The 20,272-nt window shown below is 34.6% G+C and overlaps 1 protein-coding gene across 3 annotated transcripts in view; it reads right to left on the bottom strand.

The window, feature by feature from the left end:
- TNPO1 (transportin 1) overlaps positions 1 to 20,272 on the bottom strand; it is an 85,461-nt gene that overhangs the window by 21,891 nt on the left and 43,298 nt on the right. For all 3 annotated transcript variants that reach the window (XM_031446636.2, XM_064481429.1, XM_010974985.3), the window contains exons 7-13: positions 18,610 to 18,691; positions 15,160 to 15,282; positions 13,081 to 13,199; positions 8,142 to 8,202; positions 7,198 to 7,366; positions 1,950 to 2,102; positions 1,021 to 1,246 (exon numbers count right to left, since the gene is read on the bottom strand). In XM_031446636.2, coding sequence (XP_031302496.1) covers positions 1,021 to 1,246; positions 1,950 to 2,102; positions 7,198 to 7,366; positions 8,142 to 8,202; positions 13,081 to 13,199; positions 15,160 to 15,282; positions 18,610 to 18,691 — 933 coding nt within the window. The remainder of the gene's footprint in view (positions 1 to 1,020; positions 1,247 to 1,949; positions 2,103 to 7,197; positions 7,367 to 8,141; positions 8,203 to 13,080; positions 13,200 to 15,159; positions 15,283 to 18,609; positions 18,692 to 20,272) is intronic.

Raw genomic sequence — 20,272 nt, 5'->3', positions numbered from 1 at the left:
AGTTTTATTTTCTTCTTTTCTACCCAGAAAGGCATTTCTTAAAATGATAGGCTTAAGCTATTTGTTAAAGTCCTGTTCATTAACACTGAACTATGTATCTAGTTCCTTAACAGCACTTTCCATAAATTATAATTGTCTAGTATACCTTATTAGCCCGTAGATTTCAAGACAGCAGAGATTGTTAAGCCCAGCATTTAGTGTATGCCTAACAATTAGTAGAAAACTGAAATAAAAAAATTGCTGGATGAATAATCTATACGAAACCAAACACAATCTGTATCCTACCCTCACTAAAAAAAATTTAGTGCTATTTATCACCGAAGTCCCCTTGGTTAACTTTCTTTCATCTCATTATGAACTGGAACTCTTCTAGGTATTTTTGCTTCAGATCTGGTAAAGTCCAACTCCACTTAAATTACTTTCCTTTTTTTTAACAGCTATTTCTTCCTATTAAACAAAGTCAATGGTAAAAGCAATTTCTATTTGAAAAATTAATAACTATAAACCTAAGTGGCAGACCTTTTTAGAACATAAAAGTTTGTTCCAGAAAACTGAAATATTGGTAGTAATGAAACTAACTGCTAAGTATAATATAAAAAGAGAGGAAGCAAATGCAAGTGAGAGTGTCTACTGGAGTGGATTCACCATGTGGCAGATGACAGGTCACTGTAGGGCTTTCTGTGTAGTTATGGTAGTTAACCTGTAGACTAATAATATCAACCTGCTCAAGAGTAGGACCCTTGCCATTACCCTCTCCAGATGTCTGTATGAATTACAGTGAAAGATAATTATAATTCTAATGTTATAGCCACTGAGAAAAAAAAAAGAACTGAAGAAATAACAAAGATGGATGTCTAGTTAGAGTCACATTTGGACTTACAAGACCATCAGGTGAAAGCTACAAAAAACAAAAACCCATTAATGCTTTAATACCAATATTCCATCACAAGGTTGAAAATTCCTCCCTCCTCCCACACTCCCTCCTCCTACAATGAACGTTTTGTTATGAGCCTGTCTCACCTGCAGGCAGCTTCTTGTACTCTCTTGTTGCTATCCAGGATACGCTTTAACAATTCTGTCATTAATGGCTTCAGGTACGTGTCTGGGGGCTGGCTGACTACCCAGTGTGCATAGCGGCTAAGAGTCCAGCACGTTATGGAACGCACAAGAGCCTTTTTATCAGAGAGGCACTGAATAAGGTGAGGAATGAGCTCAGGGAGGTATGGAATCATGCCTTGCATGCAACCTAGGAAAAAAAAAACAAAACGAATCTTTCAGACAATGCCGAAATTTGGTTAAAACAAAATTATTTCATATGAATACTAAAAATGATACATGTATCCATGAAAAATATTCAGATCATCTTCATTTTAATAAATATATAGCAATCACCTGTTCCAAAACTATTTAAAAAATAACTGAAATGAGAGCCAACTTCTCTTAAGTATCTTTCAGTAGGGTTAGGATAGCTCATTTTACTTCTGCTACAGAAATGCCTATAAAATGCTTCAATTTCTTACAGTTGTTTACAGATAGGGCAGAACAATAATCCTTTATAAAGGATAATGGCACTCTTGACTTGGGTTTCTTACACTTACCCATAGGACAAAGTTATTTTTCTAGCAACAGGGATGGTTCTGACATCAGAATCTTCTCATTCTGTTTCCTTTATTACCATAAAGGCATTTGCAAAACATCTGGCTAGGGTTATACATAAGCCTATAGTTGTTTAATAATTGATCAGCTCAAAGTAAAAGCTTACCCTAAGATGGCTTTTAGATTCAAATATCGTTTTTAAAGTTAACGTGGACCATGGTCTTATCTACCCCACATCAGCAACACAAGGGAGCAAAGTATGTGAATTTAAGACTGAATAGATTTTGCTTAAGGAGTAACAATTCCTTAAAACAGCCTAGTCGCATTCGCGCCTATTGAGGATTCAGACTTACCTTCAGCAATTGCTCCTAAAACCAAGATGCCTGATTCTTTAACAACCCATTCATGATGAAAAAGTAATTCTTTCAAAAGGGGCAAAATATGTGGCAAAAGCTCATCACGATACACATTTGCAAGAACATCGAGGGCAGCGGCAGAACATTTTCCTAAAGAAATATTTAATTCAAAATTATTATATCAACCTCTATTATCATTTAGTTATATATATCTACGTAGAAATATACAGACAGATGAACTTGTTATATGTACAACACTTTATTTTTACCTCTACAGAGTTTCAAAGAACTGAATTAAATAGGATAGGTAGTCTGTCACAGGAAAAATACTTCTGACAAGAATACATTTTTATCACCAAGAATTAGCAAACTAATTATGAAGATATTTTACTCTATACATGACTGTCATACTAGAATTTGTCTACACAGAAAAATTAAAACAAACACCGTCCCACTCAATGAAACACTTCTAGAATATGATGTTCACTGCTACAATCTTGCAGGCAAAATGTGTACATTATTCCTGCTTAATATTTCTAGTGGCAGGTTATTCAGAATCAAGTATGTAATGATTTAGCTGGAGGTCAGGCAAATAAATTGGAATAAAAATCACTGGCACTGGGGGCTGGCTGACTATCCAGTGTGCATAGTGGCCAAGAGTCCAGCACATTATGGAACGCACAAGAGCCTTGTTATCAAAGAGGTGCTGAATAAAGTGAGGAATGAGCTCAGGGAGGTATGGAATCATGCCTAAAATATGCTGGAAAACATTCTTAACAAAGGAACTATTAACAATGGGACTATATATCAGTTCAAATTTCACATAACATAGTAAGAACAAAAAAAACTGAAAAAACATAATTAAGTATCTAAATTTCTTCCAGCGTGAACTAGCCGTAATAAATGATTGATCACCAACGATTAGATGAAAAAACCCTCTTTAAAAAAAGCTGTTATGTTGGCAGAAGTAACCTTACTCATCAACAAGGGTCTCAGTTACCCTGTATGGTAGATCCATCTAAATGAGTATTATATGGACATGAAACAGAATGAAATCTTTTTATGTACTGATACAGAATGAATTGTATGATACATGGAAAAGAATCATCAGAGTACATATAATCTGATTTCACTTTTGGAAGATCAGTCTTCCCTCCAAAAAAAGAAGATATATAGGCGTACCTCAGCTACTGCAGGTTTAGTTCTAGAGGACCGCAATACAGCGAGTCAACTGTATTGGTTTCCTAGTGCATGTAAAAGTCATGTCCACACTACACTGTAGTTTCTTAAATATGCAACAACTTCGTGTCTAAAAAAACCCATGTATGTATCTATCTTAATTAAAAAATATTTATTGCTAAAAAGTGCTAACCATTATCTGAGCCTTCTAAAAGTTATATTTTTGCTGGTAGAGAGCCTTGCCTTGATGTTGATGGCTGCTGATTGGTCAGGCTGGTGGTTGCTGAAGGCTAGGAAGGCTGTGGAAATTTCTTAAAATAAACCAACAAGGTTTGTCACATCAATTGACTCGTCTTTTCACGAACGATTTCTCTGTAGCATATAATGATAGCATTTTTACCAAGTAGAATTTCTTTTAAAGCTGGAGTCAATCTTCAAGGCTCGCCACTGCTTTATTGACTAGGTTTACTAATATTCTAAATCCTTTGTTGTAATTTCAACAGTCTTCGCAGCATCTTCACCAGGAGTAGCTTCCATCTCAAGAACCACTTTGCTTATCCGTAAGAAGCAACTCCTCATCCGTTAAAGTTTTATTACGAGATCGCAGCAATTCAGTCACATCTTCAGGCTCCACTTCTTATTCTAGTTCTCTTGCTATTTCTACCACATCTGCAGTTACCTTCTCCACTGACGTCCTGAAACCCCTTAGAGAAGAATCACTTCTTCCAAACTCCTGTTAAGCGGATATTTTGACCTTCTCTCATGAATCACGAATGTTATTTATTAACGCATCTACAATGGTGAATCCTTTCCAGGTTTTTAATTTACTTTGATTCATCAGAGGAATCACTATCTCTGGCAGCTATGAGCCTTACAAAATTTATTTCTTAAATAGTAAGACTTGAAAGTTGAAATCTTTTTTTCTGAGCAGTAGGTCTCAACAGTAGGCTTAAAATATCCAGTTAACCATGTCATAAACAGATGTGCTGTCATCTCGGTTTTCTTGTCCCATTGATAGAACAAAGGCAGAGTAGATTTCGCATAATTTTTAAGGGCTCTAGGGTTTTCAGTATGGTAGATGAGCACTGGCTTCAACTTAGCCACCAGCTGCACAGCCCCTAACAAGAGTAAGTCTGCTCTCTGAAGCCAGGCATTGACTTCTGTTCTTTAGCCATGAAAGTCTCAAATGCCATCTTCTAATAGCATGCTGTTCTATCTACAATGGGAGTCTGTTGTTTAGTGTAGCCACATTCATTAATTATCTTAGCTAGATCTTCTGGATAACTTGCTGCAGGCTTCTTCATCAGTATTTGCTGCTTCACCTTGCATTTTTATGTTACGGAGACATGAAGGTTTTTTCCTTAAACCTTGTGAACCAACATTTTCTTCTGCAGCTTCCTTACCTCTCTCAAGTTTTCAGAATTGGAGAGTTATTAGCACTTTGGTCTGGATTAGGCTTTGGCGTAAGGGAATGTTGTGGCTGGTTTGATATTCTATCCAAACCACAAAAACTTTCTCCTTATCAGCAATAATGCTGTTCTGCTTTTGTATCATTCATGGGTTCACCAGAGTAGCATTTTAAATTTCCTCCAAGAACTTTTCCTTCACAATCACAACCTGGTTAAATGGCATAAAAGGCCCAGCTTTAGGCCTAACTTAGCTTTCAACATGTCTTCCTCACTAAGCTTAATCATTTCTAACTTCTGATTTCAAACAAGAGATGTGTGCCTATTCCTTTCACTTGAACACTTGGAGGCCATTAAAGGGCTATTAATTGGTCTAATTTTAATACTGTTTTGTCTCAGAGAATAGGGAAGCCTGAGGAGAGGGAGAGAGACGGGGAATGGCTGGTGGGTGGAGCAGTCAGAACACACACAGCATTTATCAATTAAGTTCACCATCTTGTATGAGTGTGGTTCATGGAACCCCAAAACAATTATAATAGTAACATCAAAGACCACTGATCACAGGTTATCACCATGACAAATATAATAATGAAAAAGTTTGAAATATTCCAAGAATTACTAAAATGTGACAGAGACACAAACTGAGTAAATGCTATTGAAAAATAGTGCCAACAGACCTGATTGATGCAGGGTTGCTACCAACCTTCACTTTATGAAAAATGCAGTTATCTGTGAAGTGCAGGAAAGTGAAGTACAATAAAATAAGGTATGCTTGTACATGTGTTTTTCTCTATGCGCACAGGAAAACTTCAGGAAGGACAAAGAAGGGTGGGCTGTAAAAAGGAAATGTTTCCCCCCCCCAATTCAAGATACAGATTTACTTTTGCAGTTATCTACATTAAATCTTAATGATTCCTCCCCCCAGTCTTAAAGTAGGGATACACTGGGAGGTAACCTGTGATAGTAGTGAAGATCTCGGGTTCTCTTGTGTAAGATCTGGGTTCAAAACTATGTCCCATCAAAACTAGCTATGCTAACCTTAGGCAAATTCCTCTTCTTGCAGTATCTTTACCTACCTAAGGGGGTTGGAAAGATTAAATGTGATATGCATGCAAAGTTCTTGGCCCAGGGCTGGGCACATTCATCACTCTAAGGAACCATTAGTAACAGGAAATTAAATGGGCAGCAGAGGAATCACCATTATTCCAAATAAGTTACAAAGTTCAGGCTGATGATTCATGCCCTTAACTGCTCCATCAGTTACTAGAAATCCTAACCTTCTAAATTACATGGTGGTTCTTAATTGGGGGTGATTTTGTTTCTCAGGGGACATTTGGCAATTTCTGGAGACACCGCTGATTACTACAACTGTGTATGTGCATGGGAGCACTACTGTCATCTCCTAAGCAGAAGTCAGGGATGCTGCTCAACATCCTATAATGCACAAGACAACCCCACAACCAAGTATCGTGTGGCCCCAAATTTCAACTGTGCCATGAATTACAGCAGTGAAGATTAAAAACCAGCAAGAAGCAAAAACAAAACACAGGTGTCTAGGTTCCTTCCCAGAGTTATTTAATTAGTGTGTGGCCCAGAATCCCAGGCTTAACATATGATGTGGATTTGCAGCTAAGGTTGAAAACTAACAGAGATTTAAAAAGTGTACTTTGTAAGTTTGACTATGACGAACCAATTTATATTATTCTAGAAATATCCATGATAACCAGCCAATTCTCATGCAAATTATCACAAAAATAAGGCTGTTAGGAAAACAGGAAAAGCTGTGGCCAATGTTCTTATTTCATAGTATCAAACAAAACATATAGCCTTTTGAGGAATGACAGGGTGACTTAAGAAGTCTTTTTAAGGAATATAGTGAAGATTAAACATAAGAACAGATGCATCAGGAAAACGCAAAACAAAACCACAATAAGGCATCACGTCACATCCAGAATGGCTATAATAGAAAAAAGATACATAACAAGTATTGGCAAACATGTGGAGAAACTTGAGATCTAAGACACTGCTGGTGGGAAAGTAAATGGTGGAGCCACTTAAGAAAACAGCTGGCCTGGCAGTACCTCAAAAGGTTAAGTAGAAAGTTACCATATGACCCAGAAATTCCACTGGGTTTATACCTAAGAGAACTGAAAACATAAACCCACACATAAAACTTTACATAATGTTCACAGTCTCACTACTCACAACAGCCGAAGGGGAAACAAAATGCCTGTCAACTTATGAATGGATAAATGAGATGTAGTATAACCACACGATAGGTTACTTTTCTGTAATAAAAAGAATGAAGTATTGCTACTTGCTACAAAGTGGATAAACTCTGAAAACATACTAAGTGAAAGAAGCCAGTCACAAAGGACCACATTTTGTATGTATTCCATTTATAGGAAATGTCCAGAATAGTCCACAGAGGCAGAATATAGACTGATAGTTGCTTAGGGCTGGGGGACTGGAAGAAAATGTTTCAAATTTCCTATGGTGATGGTTGCACAACTCTCTGAATACACTAAAAAACCACTAAATTGTATCCTTTTGTATGGTTTATGAATTGTATGATATGGTTTCAATGTATGGCATTTTAGTTATTTCTCAGTGAAAGTGTTATCAAAGCAGGAGACTGTACTTCTCCCTCTCTGACTTACTTAGATTCCAGTCAGAAATTGTATCGTCATCATCGATTTCATCGTCATCGTCATCTTCCTCTTCAATTCCATCTTCATCATGCTGCTGAGCCACTGTCCTTGATCGATGAAAACGTGGCCTTATATCCTGTTCACTGTCAGGAATTGTCTCATCTTCTTCAACATCGCCCTTTTTTTTTTAAAAGGAAAATTATGGTTATATTCATTGTAAACTAGTAATACGTATACAAGTAAAAGACTGAGAATATCCAGAGATGGGGTTATGTATATGATTCTGAAGTACAGTTGACTCTTGAGCAACAATTGGGTTTGAACTGCACTGGTCCACTTGTATGCAGATTTTTTTCTTCTCCCCAGTGAAAAAGTATTATAGTACTACATGATCCATGGTTGGCTGAATCTGCAGATAGGGAACCATGGACATGGAGGGCTAACTGCAAAGTTACATGGGGATTTCTGACTGTGCTGAAGGTTCGTGCCCCTAAAACCTCGTTGTTCAAGGGTTAGCTGTACACCTCTTCATTAAGAACCACTTCTCTGTGCAGAAGAGAGTTCTTTGTTAAGGGGAGAATAGGCTATCACATAACCCATGTTAGAGAGCAGGCACTCTCAATTGCATTATACTGTCTCCCACCAGTTGGTATAATCTGGACTACTTTAATCAAATTCAGATTGTATTTAAGATGTTTTAAAATAAACTCTAAATAATTCAAATCAGTAAATTCATGCTAATTCTACTAGCGTCACCACCTAGTTCCAACTAAGAATCTATTACCACCCAAATGCATTATATTTGCTTTTATCTTTGAACTCTGTGGCATATTACATAACAAAAAGCCTATTTATATAGGAACTACTCTAAATAAATGTTCTATTAGTCAAATTCAAAGATCTATTAAGTCAATGAAAATAATCTTCCTGTTTCATCAAGAAAGTTTTCTTACCTTTAGTAGGATAATATCTATATCTGAGTACTTCATGCCATTCACTAACACAGGAATCAACCTACAAAGAAATGAATTCATGAAACAAAGATCTAAAGATCTCAACAGAATTATTAAGAAGTCTTAACTTCATGAATACTAATTAATACCAATGAAACAACTACCACTGCTAATACTGCCTTATAGCATATTCTATGTCTGTCCTTCTCCAACGATGAGCACTCCTACTACGTATCTTAGGCCTTTTACATACTCATGCATGGGATCCATCAGATGGAAACTTACTGGGGATAAGAGAGCTTGTCAGTGCTTAGAAATAAAAACGGTAAAAATTTTTTTTTGCAATTTCTCCCCTAAGAATTTATCCCAATTGGTAGGGGGTGGGGGTACAGCTCAGTGGAAGAGCGTATGCTTAGCATGTATGAAGTCCCAGGTTCAATTCTTAGTATCTCTATTAAAAAGAAAATTATCCCAAATATATGAACAAATATTTCCAATTTTTAAAGATTGATGTTCCTTGTTTCAAGAACAAAAACAATGGAAATAATCCAAATGTCTACCATTCAGGGCTTGGTTAAAAATAAATTACAGTGAAGTAAAACACATAAAGCACATTTCCATTTGAGTTAAAAATGAGATTACCCATGTAATTACTTGTATACACAGACTATTTAGAAAGGCTATATAATAAACTGCTATCTTTGGAGAGGTGAATGAGTAGGCTACAAAGGGACAAAATTCATCGTTTTGTTTCTAAATGGTGTGACATTTTTACAATGAGCTTACATTCAGTATCTGCATTCATTTTAATTGTTTAAAATATAAAAAAAAGTAAATCAAAAGGAGTTTATCCAAAAGAAATAATGCAAAAAGGGAAAAAGAACTCTATGGGCAAGGTTATTATAGCCTAATAAAAAGTCTGGAAACTTACATTTTAATTTCTTAAGAAATTAAGAACTCAAATTTCCAGTAAGAAAATAGTTAAATAAATCAGAATACCATATCCAGTCTGAAGTATTTATGTAGTTACCATGTAAACATGGGAATTGCAGGTATACTAAAATGTTTATGATGACTAGTTAAAAAAATATGTATCAAAACATATTAACTAAAGGTTAACATACTAACTTCAGTTCCTCTTGTAGCTATGATAGGTTTCTTAAGCTTTGATTTGCTTGCTTACTGCCCCATCACACACACTTAAATGAGTCTACTGATGATAAACGGTGTAAGAACATTTTGGAAACATGTAACAATGTCTACCGTCCTCTGCTTCCAAATTTTACCTTTAATTATTCTGGGTATTCATGAGTGCCAGATGTGGGCTTATGAATAAGCACCATCCTTATAACCTTGTAAGAAATGAATTATGATCCCTATTTTACAGATGAATAAAATAAGGCTCAGAGAGGTTACATTGTTTCCACAAGGCCATAAATTTTCAGTGAATTTCCTTTCTGTACTCTAGATAAAAAAATCTCTCTCCACATGTCTTTAGTCTTTGTTGAGGCCTTACTTCAAACAGTTACATGGTTATTTAACATCCATTAAATAAATATGTATGAAACCAATTTGGAGTACAGCTCTACTATCAATGAGGTAATTTTGCAAGTTATTAACCAAAGGAATACCAATGATAAAAAGGAAGCAGTAAGATTTAAAAATTGTAAAAAAAAAAAAAAAAGTGGGCCACCCAAACTTTTATGTTCAAAGTCCTTCTACATTCTACAATAGATTAACAGTAGTAATTTAACATTATAGCTAGTGTATCATAACTAGATAAAATTTATAATGCACAGAACCATACTTTGTAAGCTTCAGGCATTTCACAGGAGAACCAAGTCTATTTGGGTCATCAAGTATTAAATCATTTTAAATCATTTATGATCTTTGTCAATAATTTCAGGAAAATGATGAAGATGGATGGCAGACTACAAAATACCGAAGAGTTAACATAAAGTGAGGTAACAAAGTAAAGACTGCGAGCCCCCATCTATTCTTTGAATCTTTTTAAGATGAAAGAAACTGCAGCAAGTTAAAAAGTTACAGAGAAAGAGGCAATAGAAAGGGAAAAGTTGAAAGAGAGAATTTATCTGTCTAAGGGAGTGAGATCCCTAAGGATAAGAAAAAAAATCATGCTATCTAAGACCATAAATAGGAAGACTGGTTAGGAAATAAACAATTCACATGAAAATTCACCTGTTAAGTTTTGGGGCAAAATGAAGGGTCATCTGTTTTCCCTACAAAGCAGAATTGCTCAAAATGCATGAAGAGAACTTCAGAAGAGTGATAAAGATCTGAAACAGCTGTTCTGGTGAAGGGAAGAGAATAGCTATCTAGAACAGGAAAAACTAGCAGACAGTATCAAGAGTCCACTTGACATTGAACACCGTGGACTTCTAAAGCTATCAATCCTTTTGGCAGTGTAACTTTTCCCATCAGTATTTAAGAGACAGCAAAGACAGTTCAATTAATCCAGAGCGGGGGTAGAGGGTGGGGTTATGGTAGGTGAAGTCAGTACTGTTGGATCCGGATGTCAGCGCCAGACCGACAAGAGTAAAAAGTTGTGCGGGGAATAAGGAACTGATAAAGCTGTAAGAAAACAAAGTAGGAAAGTGAGACATGGGAGTTAACTGTGACTGTGGCAATATGGCATGTGTTTGATGAATTCCAATCATACAAAGCAGACCAGTATTTTTGAACAGGTCTAATTGTTAAGAAGCTTTTTCCTGAAGCCTCATGTACCCATGAAGGAAGAGAAGAGAATTTTAATGCAACATCAAGAAAAGGCAATGATGTTCACACCAACAATGAATGTTTACTGAGTACTTAAACACATGCTGGGTATTGCGTTAGTTGTTTTACATGAATTAATCCATAAATTTAAGTCCCAGGAGATATTAATGTACAAGAATAAAGGTGGGAAAAAGCCAAAATAATTCTGGGGGAAAAAATGAAGACCTGCTCTACCAGCTAACAAAATATATTAAATGTTCAATAATCAAAAGAATACAGTACTGGTAAAAAAAAAAAAAGAAAAAAAAAACTTATGGCCCAGAAACAGATAAAAGAATTTAATCCTGTCCTTTGTTACATGAATGCTTTTTATGTGAATTCATTTTAATAAGAGAGATCTCATCACATTAACAATTTTGATTCTTCAGCAAACATTTTTTTTGCTCATACAAAACAAGAATCTGGTTGACAGAGCTAGGAAAAGCAAGTTCTTTTATCGTGTTTTTAATCTTAGGATCAGACTGATAGTGATATTTTCCCATCTACACAATGCATCATTTCAACTAAAAATAAAAGCAGTCTTGTTTTATCGAGATCACCTAGCTATAACTGCTCTGATCATCTACTAATATTATAGCTTAGGCTTTCATTAATAAAATATCTTCAGTTTTTATAAGAATTGATGTCTGTTTATATGACTTTTAGAATTATATGGTCCTATACTAAGAAACAAGCATATCATAAAAGTGGCACCACAAATTAGAGAGAAAAGAACTAATACATGGATTTCCTAATGAGGGAAATCCATCTAGCCCATCACCTTTCATTTAACTACCAAATAAATTCTAGATTGACTGGAATATAATATAGGTGGAAATGCTTTCTTGGAGGGGAAAAACTGGAAAAGAAAAAAGAACTAAATCTGACTACATGAAAATAAGAATATCCAAGTAACCTAATATCTGAAAAAAAATACAACTCCACTAATACTATAACATATTAAAACAAATGGTTTTGTTGTTTGCTCATCCAGATGGCTAAGATTAGAGAAATTACAATTAATTTGGATGGCAAAAGTTGTGACAGGATGGGACACTGCAGGCAGGGTGTATACTGGCTTATAACTTTGTTAAAGAAAAATGTGGAATATTTAGATGAACCTTTAAAATGCTTAGACCTTTGGCCTTAGTAAAAATCACTTCTAGGAATTCTACTTGAAAGAAACCACTACTTATGGACAAAGAAAGATGCTCACTCCAGGATTATATATGAGTTTTACAAAAGGAGGGCAAACAACTAAATATTTAACAACAGAACAGTTACATATATACATACATATACTATGTGCACTGTGATGGAAAAGTACTCAAAGTTTAAAGACTAATGTGACATGGAGGAAAGCATACAACACACAATAGCTGCGAAGAGCAAGCCACAAAATAGTATAACCAAAATGTTAACACTAACCATAGCGAGATACCATGTACGCACTACCAAATAATTCTTCTCCAAACACTCTGAATATATGACCATTGGCATATGGTACTAATCAGAAAAAAAAAATTAAAAGACAACACATCAAAAATACTAGCGATAATTACTCAGGGTGGTAGAAATCCAGGAGATTTTAAGTCTTCTACATTTGAATTTTCTTCTATGAGCTGTATTACTTTATTTTTAAAAGAAAGTGAGCATTACTTTTAAAAGTAACTGATTTTAATAAATCAAATCATTATGTTGTACATCTAAAACTAATACAATGTTCTACATCAGTTTGTTTACCTCAATAAAACTGGAAAAAGTATATTAAAAAAGTAACTGATTTAACAGCATCCACGGGGTTAAAAACAGGCTTAACAACAGGTTAACCAAAAATCTCACAGCATCACAACTGGTGGGAAATCCTTTTAGAGGGGAAAAAAAAATCCATGAGATTCCATAGTCAGACTACAAGGATTATTATAAAAAATTGTGCCATCGATTACCCAAAATTAATTATAATTTACAAAAGTCACGCTCAAGTAATTAAAAAAAAAAGTGCTTTAAAAAAAAAAATCTCTCGACTTATACCATCAGTAAAATTAAGTCTGACTTCTTTAGAACTTCACTACCTGGTAGCCGAAGATGCAACCTAAAAATATAAAAATGAGGAATCACTGCTAAATTTATTAACAAGGTAGCATTCATAAGAAGGAACACTTACTTGGGAAGATGTCTTACGAGTACATCTTTGCATATTGGTTGCTCAGCCAAAGTGAGCCAAAATTCGCAGGCTTCTAAGGCCACGTTTTCATCTTGATCTTGGGTCCTCTGCAACATGTACTGTAAACGAAGGAAGGTTAGTATTAATCAGTTTAAATTATACAATTAAAATAAATCTAACCCAATTTCAGCAAGTTAATGGTCCTTTGCTATGGCCTTGCACTCACTTTACAATGGGTCTCAGCCTAGGCTTTGGAATTTAAAAAAAGCTGCCTACTCAATTTACAATGCAGTCAATTTAAGAACCACTTCTTTAGAACACTAACTACTGCAAAGTGTCCAATTGATGTTTATCTGCTTCTGTATTAAAGGTCTATTTTGTTTCATAAACCACTGAGATTTTTAAAGGGTATTAATACTCAAACATTAAGTCTTAGAAACATAAAAAAAACTCCATGAAATCTTTCATAAAATGGACAATCTTTTTATAACATAACTCAAGTTGTCTCTTTTAATTACAATCAACCCTTGAACTACATGGAAGTTGGGATGCCAATCCTCCAAGCAGTCAAAAATTCACATATAACTTACAGTCAACTTTCTTGGATCCTACAGTACTGTAGTACATATTTAGTGTAAGAAATCTGTACGTAAGTAGACCCTTGTAGTACAAATCCGTGTTGTTTAAAGGTCAATTGTAGATAATTTCATATAAAGACATATATATATTACACAATTAAAAAAATTTTCTTTTAATTTGGAAAGAAATAGTGACATTTCTTTGTCAACCTGAATTTGTAGTTGCCAACAAAATAGGTTTATCATGTTCTTTGAACATAACAAGACAAATTCACTCTTGGCTGAAAAAACATCTGATTCCCAAATCTATCCAAATCTACCCCTCTTTAAAAAACCTTACATACAAAACCAAAATAACCATAATCAAAGGCACTGATTTCTCAATATACCTGGGACTGAAACTGGGGTGAACTGATGAATTCTTCAAACCTATTCTACTCACATACATCCTCTGTTTGAAAGAAACATCCCAAATGACAAAATATGGCAACACAACAGTTGTGACAGGCCAACCCCTATAACATTCCACATCATGTCCTATTACTATGCTGAATACTGCTCAAGAAAGAATTGTAGTCTTATAAATTAGGCTCTCCATGGCAAATGATAAAATGTCTCTCTTTTCTGGTTAACTCTAAACTCTCACTAAACTTTCAACCAATCTCCTCTGATTCTTCTAAACACTTCAGGGAGAACAGGCTCATTAGAGAAAATGCCATTTATTCTCTTCTTAAGTTGCTACATATCCTTACGTCTACAACTCTTTCCTAATGCTTTAGAAAAGGAGTTGCTGCACATCACAGGTACCATCCTTAGATCCTAGACGCCATCCTTTAAGTACAACTATATTCAGTAATATGAAAATTAGGTGGTATAGTTTGACTGTAGCAACGAATACTGCCCAACAAATTACTTTGTCCTAGTAATAATTATATCTTATTGTGTATTCCTTCCTTTAATTATGGCTGAACTGTGATCAAAGTAATTAGAATTTCCTAGTAAAATTATTTTAACCATACAGGGGCTGAAAAAGAGCCTTTAAAAATCTAAATGGTTGGCTAGAACTCACTATAATGGTTACGTATTTTCTACTCAGAAATCTCAGTTACCATAAATCAAAAGATGATCAGATCAATTTACCAGTAATGAGTAGAAAACAAACTCACAACTGCCACAGTTTTGTAGCCTAATCCATATCTAATAAATGCAAATAATCTAAATATTTCCTAGTTACACAGGTTAAAAGCTATCTACTCTTTTAAATAACTTTCCCCCTCTATAACATCTTAAATCTCAAGAAAGAAAAGTCACCATAAAGGTAATTTATGACTTTTAGATAATCATCACTTTTTTATAGTCCCCCCACAAATGTGAAAAATGTGTTAAATAAATTGGAAAACTGGTTTCACATTATACACATTGTGCCCAAGATTTTTCTTGTTGTTGGGGGAGGGGGAGGTAGGGGGTGGGGATGAGAAAGCCTTTAAATTGCCTGTATTACCTCAACTATATTGTGCATGTGAGGAAGCAGGCGATCCATTCGAACTTCAAGCAGCATCACAAGTGCCCGGCACACATTTTTCCGGACCTCTGGTTCTTCATCACCAGCCAATGCAAAGAGATTCTATTGCACAAGAAACATTTTTTCCTAGTTAAGTATTCCAATATATTAGAAAGGTTTACACATAATAACCAGTAATCTCCAAGTTGGTAACATTTAAAGAAACTGTAAGGAAATATACTACAAATAAATACTGATGAATTAATTGGCCTGTAACATCAGGTTATAAAATAAGACAAACACATGATAATAACTGCCAAAAATTATGATTTTGGTAAATCATCTAAAGCCATTCTTTTTTTTTTTTTTAAAGAAAAAAATGGAAAATTTTATTCAAGCCAAATTGAGGATTATAAACCCAGGAATAGCATCTCTGAAAGCTCTGAGAACTGTTCCACCCATTAAAAGTCAAGGCACAGTTACATGAGTTTTTTGAGATGGAGAGCTGTACATTAAATGACATATCATTGATAGGCATACACAATCCAGATCTAAGCGTCATAATGGCTCCTTACAAATCAAGAAGGAAAGCCATTCTTTCTGATAGAGTATGAGTGGTTGCGTTTTCAGGTAATTTTTAGTTTGTGAGACTAAAACCATGTCATTAGAACATAGGGGCATTCATCCAGCTCACCCAGAAAAGTAGGGATAATCATTAAAATACAACTTGATTTACCCTTCAAAATTACAGTCTGTCAAGAGATTATTCCTACCAACTCTGATTCTTAACAGGTGTAAATTCTGTAAAAGCAATGGCAATTGAGAAATATATACTGAGTTTCTAACAACATAACCCTAAACTGTTGCTGTTCATTGAGTCAACCACCGAAAAAATACAAGTAGCAACTGATTTATGCCACTCTTAGCAAGTTTCTCTACAAGAAAAAAAGTCTGAATGAACAATACACTATTTTATTTATTTAACCATCACAAGTCCAAGATGTTGTTATTCAATTTTACAGATAAAGAAATGGAAGTTCAGACATTATATAACTTGCTAACCAGTGGGGGAATCTGAATTTGGTTTTTCCAAATCACTATTATTTCACTATACCAACAAGCTCCACTAGAAGAACAATTTGTGTCTTGCAGAGGTTCAAGATGAGATGTGAGAAGAATAAGTCTTCTTCTTCTTACTTATTGTTTTACTTTATTCACAAATACACATGCATTGAAAGTAGTAAAAAAATAAAAACACCAAAACATTAAAATAATTAAGTAAAATCCAATGTGTTCCACTGTCTCTTTCCAGGAACCACAGAAACATCAACTAGATGAACCTAAAATCTTATTATAAGAAAGGGGTAAGACAATGGAAAAGTTTAAATATCAAGTGATAGTATGTTAAGTACTGTGGTAGCATTTTAAAAACTTTGATTTCTCTATGTCCTACCTCTACTTCTGAGACTTTAAAGACTCTGTAGTTGTTCTTTTAATCAGATATATTTTACATGGTCAGAGAAGAATACTGTGTTTCCAGCAGGTGCTGCTTATATGTTAGAAACATCCTTCATTAAATCTGATGTTGTATTAAGTATGAATACCCAGCTTTGCCAAGGTGTATTACAGCCATGTATTAGTAACCAACACATTTCTCATCAATACTGTAAGACACTAGCCCCTGAAAAAAATCACTGATAACTGAAAAAAAAACCCAGCCATTTACTCATTTAGTAAATAGTTATTAAGAGCCTACTAACGTGTCCAATGCCTCCTCTGGAGGTTTACTGCTCTTGTAGGATGGAGGACTTGTTGAATCTTACAGGATTATCAAGTAGCAAAGAAGTGTTACTATGGTATTTAACACTAATGGAAAATATTTTTAAATGTCAGGAAACGTTCTTGTTCTACTTGCTGAGTATGGCCCTGTGGACTTTCAAGAGAGAATTTATTTTATTCTAAATTATTTTTCTGTGTAAGATGCTGGTATGTTTATCATTGTTCTCTTTATTAAACTGAAAGAACACTAAGAGGAAATACTATTATAATTACAAAAAGACCCACTACTGCTTCTAAAAATATTAATAGCAGTTGTTAACATGTGGAGTGCTTATTCTGTAGTAGGCACTGTTCCAATTTATATTTAGCAAATATCTTTACAACAATCCAACAAAGGAGGTCTATTATTAGCTTTATTTTATAGAAAATGAAGACATGAGTTAAATAATGTGCTCAAGGTTAACAGCTACTAAGCTGTGGAGGTGGGATTTGAACCCAGTCAGTCTTACTCCAGACTTAATGCTGTCCACTCTCCTCTATACCAAAGTAGACTGAAAACACTTTGAAGCATAAAATGTCTTCATGTATCCCTAGCACCAAGCATAGTGGTAGTAGGTACTCAGTAAAATAAGCTTAAGATGCATGTTTCAGGGGGCAGGGTACAGCTCAAATGGTAGAGCACATACTTAGCATGCATGAGGTCCTGGGTTCAATCTCCAGTCCCTCCTCTAAAAATAAGTAAATCTAATTACCTCACCCTCAAAATAAAAATTAAAGAAAAAAATAATTAAGACGCATGTTTTGGTTTCAATTTTTAAACGATTAGAGGATTCTAATGGCTACTACTTGCAGTCTATTGGTAAATGATGTTTAGAAAGAAGCGTGTCAATTTAAGTGATGAGAAAAAAAATGACGTAATATCCACCTCCCCCTTTCTTATAATTTCACATCAGAAATGCCAGCATGATGGTCTCTGAAGGATTTTTTAAAAAGAACAGTTGAAAAGGAATAGACTAAGTAAATTTCATTTGATGAAAATAAAAGTGAAGTGCTTAAGGAACTTTAGTAGTCCTTCTACAACTGCTGTTGTCAAGCAGAAATTCTCAAAAGGAATTCTACTGCTTAAGGTTCATGGCCAGAAAATCATGTTCTTATTGTCTTTCTGCTTTTATCAAAAAGTTAAAAAGTACCTTTAGAAATGCTTGCTGAGATTTAAGAGTATTTCCCTGAAACTTCTCATTTTACAATGAAAACCAACAGAAAAATAGAATTACTATCCTTTTAGTTTCTACTTTCACAGCCTCTATCAAATTAAACTTATCCAATCTCTTTGTGTTTCAAACATCACAAATGAGCTGAGATTTAACTTCTATATGCAACTTGAAAAGTAACCGAAGTAGAAATTTTTATAATTAAGATATTACACACACAATACCATAATCAATGTTTGTATTATGATACAAGTAGAAAACTCAGAGAGTAAAAGTAGTTTTACTTTCAGTTAAATCAGTCTATACTGTAACCAATTTTAATACTATCAGAAATAATTTAAATACTGACAGTTTATAATTACAAATTATATATTTATAAAGTAAAACTACATGCAATCTGCATTTTCTAACCTTCTCAAAAACAAGGTAGCAGGGGGGTGCAGGGGAGAACAAATCTCACCTCAATGAAGGAATCAATGTGCAGCATGAGAGCTTGAGTTCTACTGATGATAAACTGATTGACACACGCAACAGCATGAGACCTAGAAACAAAATTTAAAATTTAACATACACTAATTGAAACATACACTTTTTTCTATTTACAGGAACTTAAAACAGTCCTCCATTAAAATATTATGGTGTATGTATAGCTACACCCACCCCCCAAAAGAATGAGTCAAAATTCTCTATGTATTAATACATTATACACATTCCTTGTTAAGTGAAAAATGCAGGCTGTGGAGCAATATATTAATGCTTCTAAGAAAGCAAAAAACTGTCTAAAAGGGTATATTCACTCTCAAGATAGTTGGATGGGGACATAATGGGAATGTCCTACAGCCTATGTGTTCTAAGTGTCTAATTTAATCCCACAGCAATTCTTAATGGCACTACTATTAAAAATATACCCATAACCCAGTCACTTAACCTCCACTTCTTCCCTAGTCCAAATCATCATCTCCCTTCAAGATTATTCCAATAGGTTCTAACTGGTTTCCCAAATTCCACTATGCCAAACCCCACTACCTGTTTGACACACATGAATAAGACCATAGTATCCTTGTTCAGATTATTCCAATAAGACAATCTATTTTTTTCTACAAAAGGCCAAAAGGTAAATATTTTAAGCTTTGTGGGCCACAAAAGACCTCTGTGGCACCTTTATTACCTGACCTACCTTCAATCTTTTAAAATATGAAATCATTCATTGCTCACAGGTCATGGCTGGATTTGGCCCCATGGGTCAGTTTGCTAACTAGTCTAGACATCCTCTATAATGTGGCTAGTTTCTACCCGTCTAACTTCATTTCCTACTATGATACAAAGTTTTTTTCTTCTGTTACTCTAAAAGGCTTGTTCCATCTTAAATGTTCTTTGCCTTCATTGTTCAGGGTCTCTGCACAAATGTTACCTTTATAGAGAACCCTCTACATAAAATACCTTTGGACAACTGTCTAGCCCCTTATTCTCATTATTTTTCCATAGTATTTATCATGAAATGGTATTTGTCCTGGGGGAAAGGAGATACTACATGAATAAACTGTAACTGTCATGCAAAGGAATGGTATATAGTAGTCAAAACAAATGAGCTACAGTGACACTAAAGTATGGATGAAGCTTAGCAAGAGAATATTATTATATGATAAAGATTAAATTCAGTGTAATACTTTTTATAAAGTTAAAAACATGTATACATATATACACATTTTACATATATAGGCAATAAAGCTGTTTTTTAAAAAATGCAAGGGAAGGATAAACTTGGGGTTAGATGTAGGTTGCTGTCAAGGTCTTAGCTTTTGTTTTGGGCAGTGAACTTGAGTGATTATTAAAAATATCCAATAGATAACTAAAGACTAAATGGAAGTGGGCTATAATGAGAATGCGTCATGAGCTAAGAATCATAACCCAATTTTGTGTACCTCTAGTATGATTAAAAAAATAAAATGGCTCTAATTTTTAAACTGCTTAATCATGCAAGAGATAAAACTATATTCCTTTGCCTCATTTCATATTCTCAAAGTCCAACCATTACTGAGGAAAAAAATTCTTACAACTACTAGTAAATATCGGTTAAACTGCATTAAAAAGGTGTTAATGATGCAGAATAAAATGCAAGATTT

The sequence above is a fragment of the Camelus dromedarius genome, chromosome 3 (genome assembly GCF_036321535.1).
Source record: "Camelus dromedarius isolate mCamDro1 chromosome 3, mCamDro1.pat, whole genome shotgun sequence".
NCBI classification, from domain to species: domain Eukaryota; kingdom Metazoa; phylum Chordata; class Mammalia; order Artiodactyla; family Camelidae; genus Camelus; species Camelus dromedarius.
This window is presented reverse-complemented; position numbering and strand designations above follow the sequence as displayed.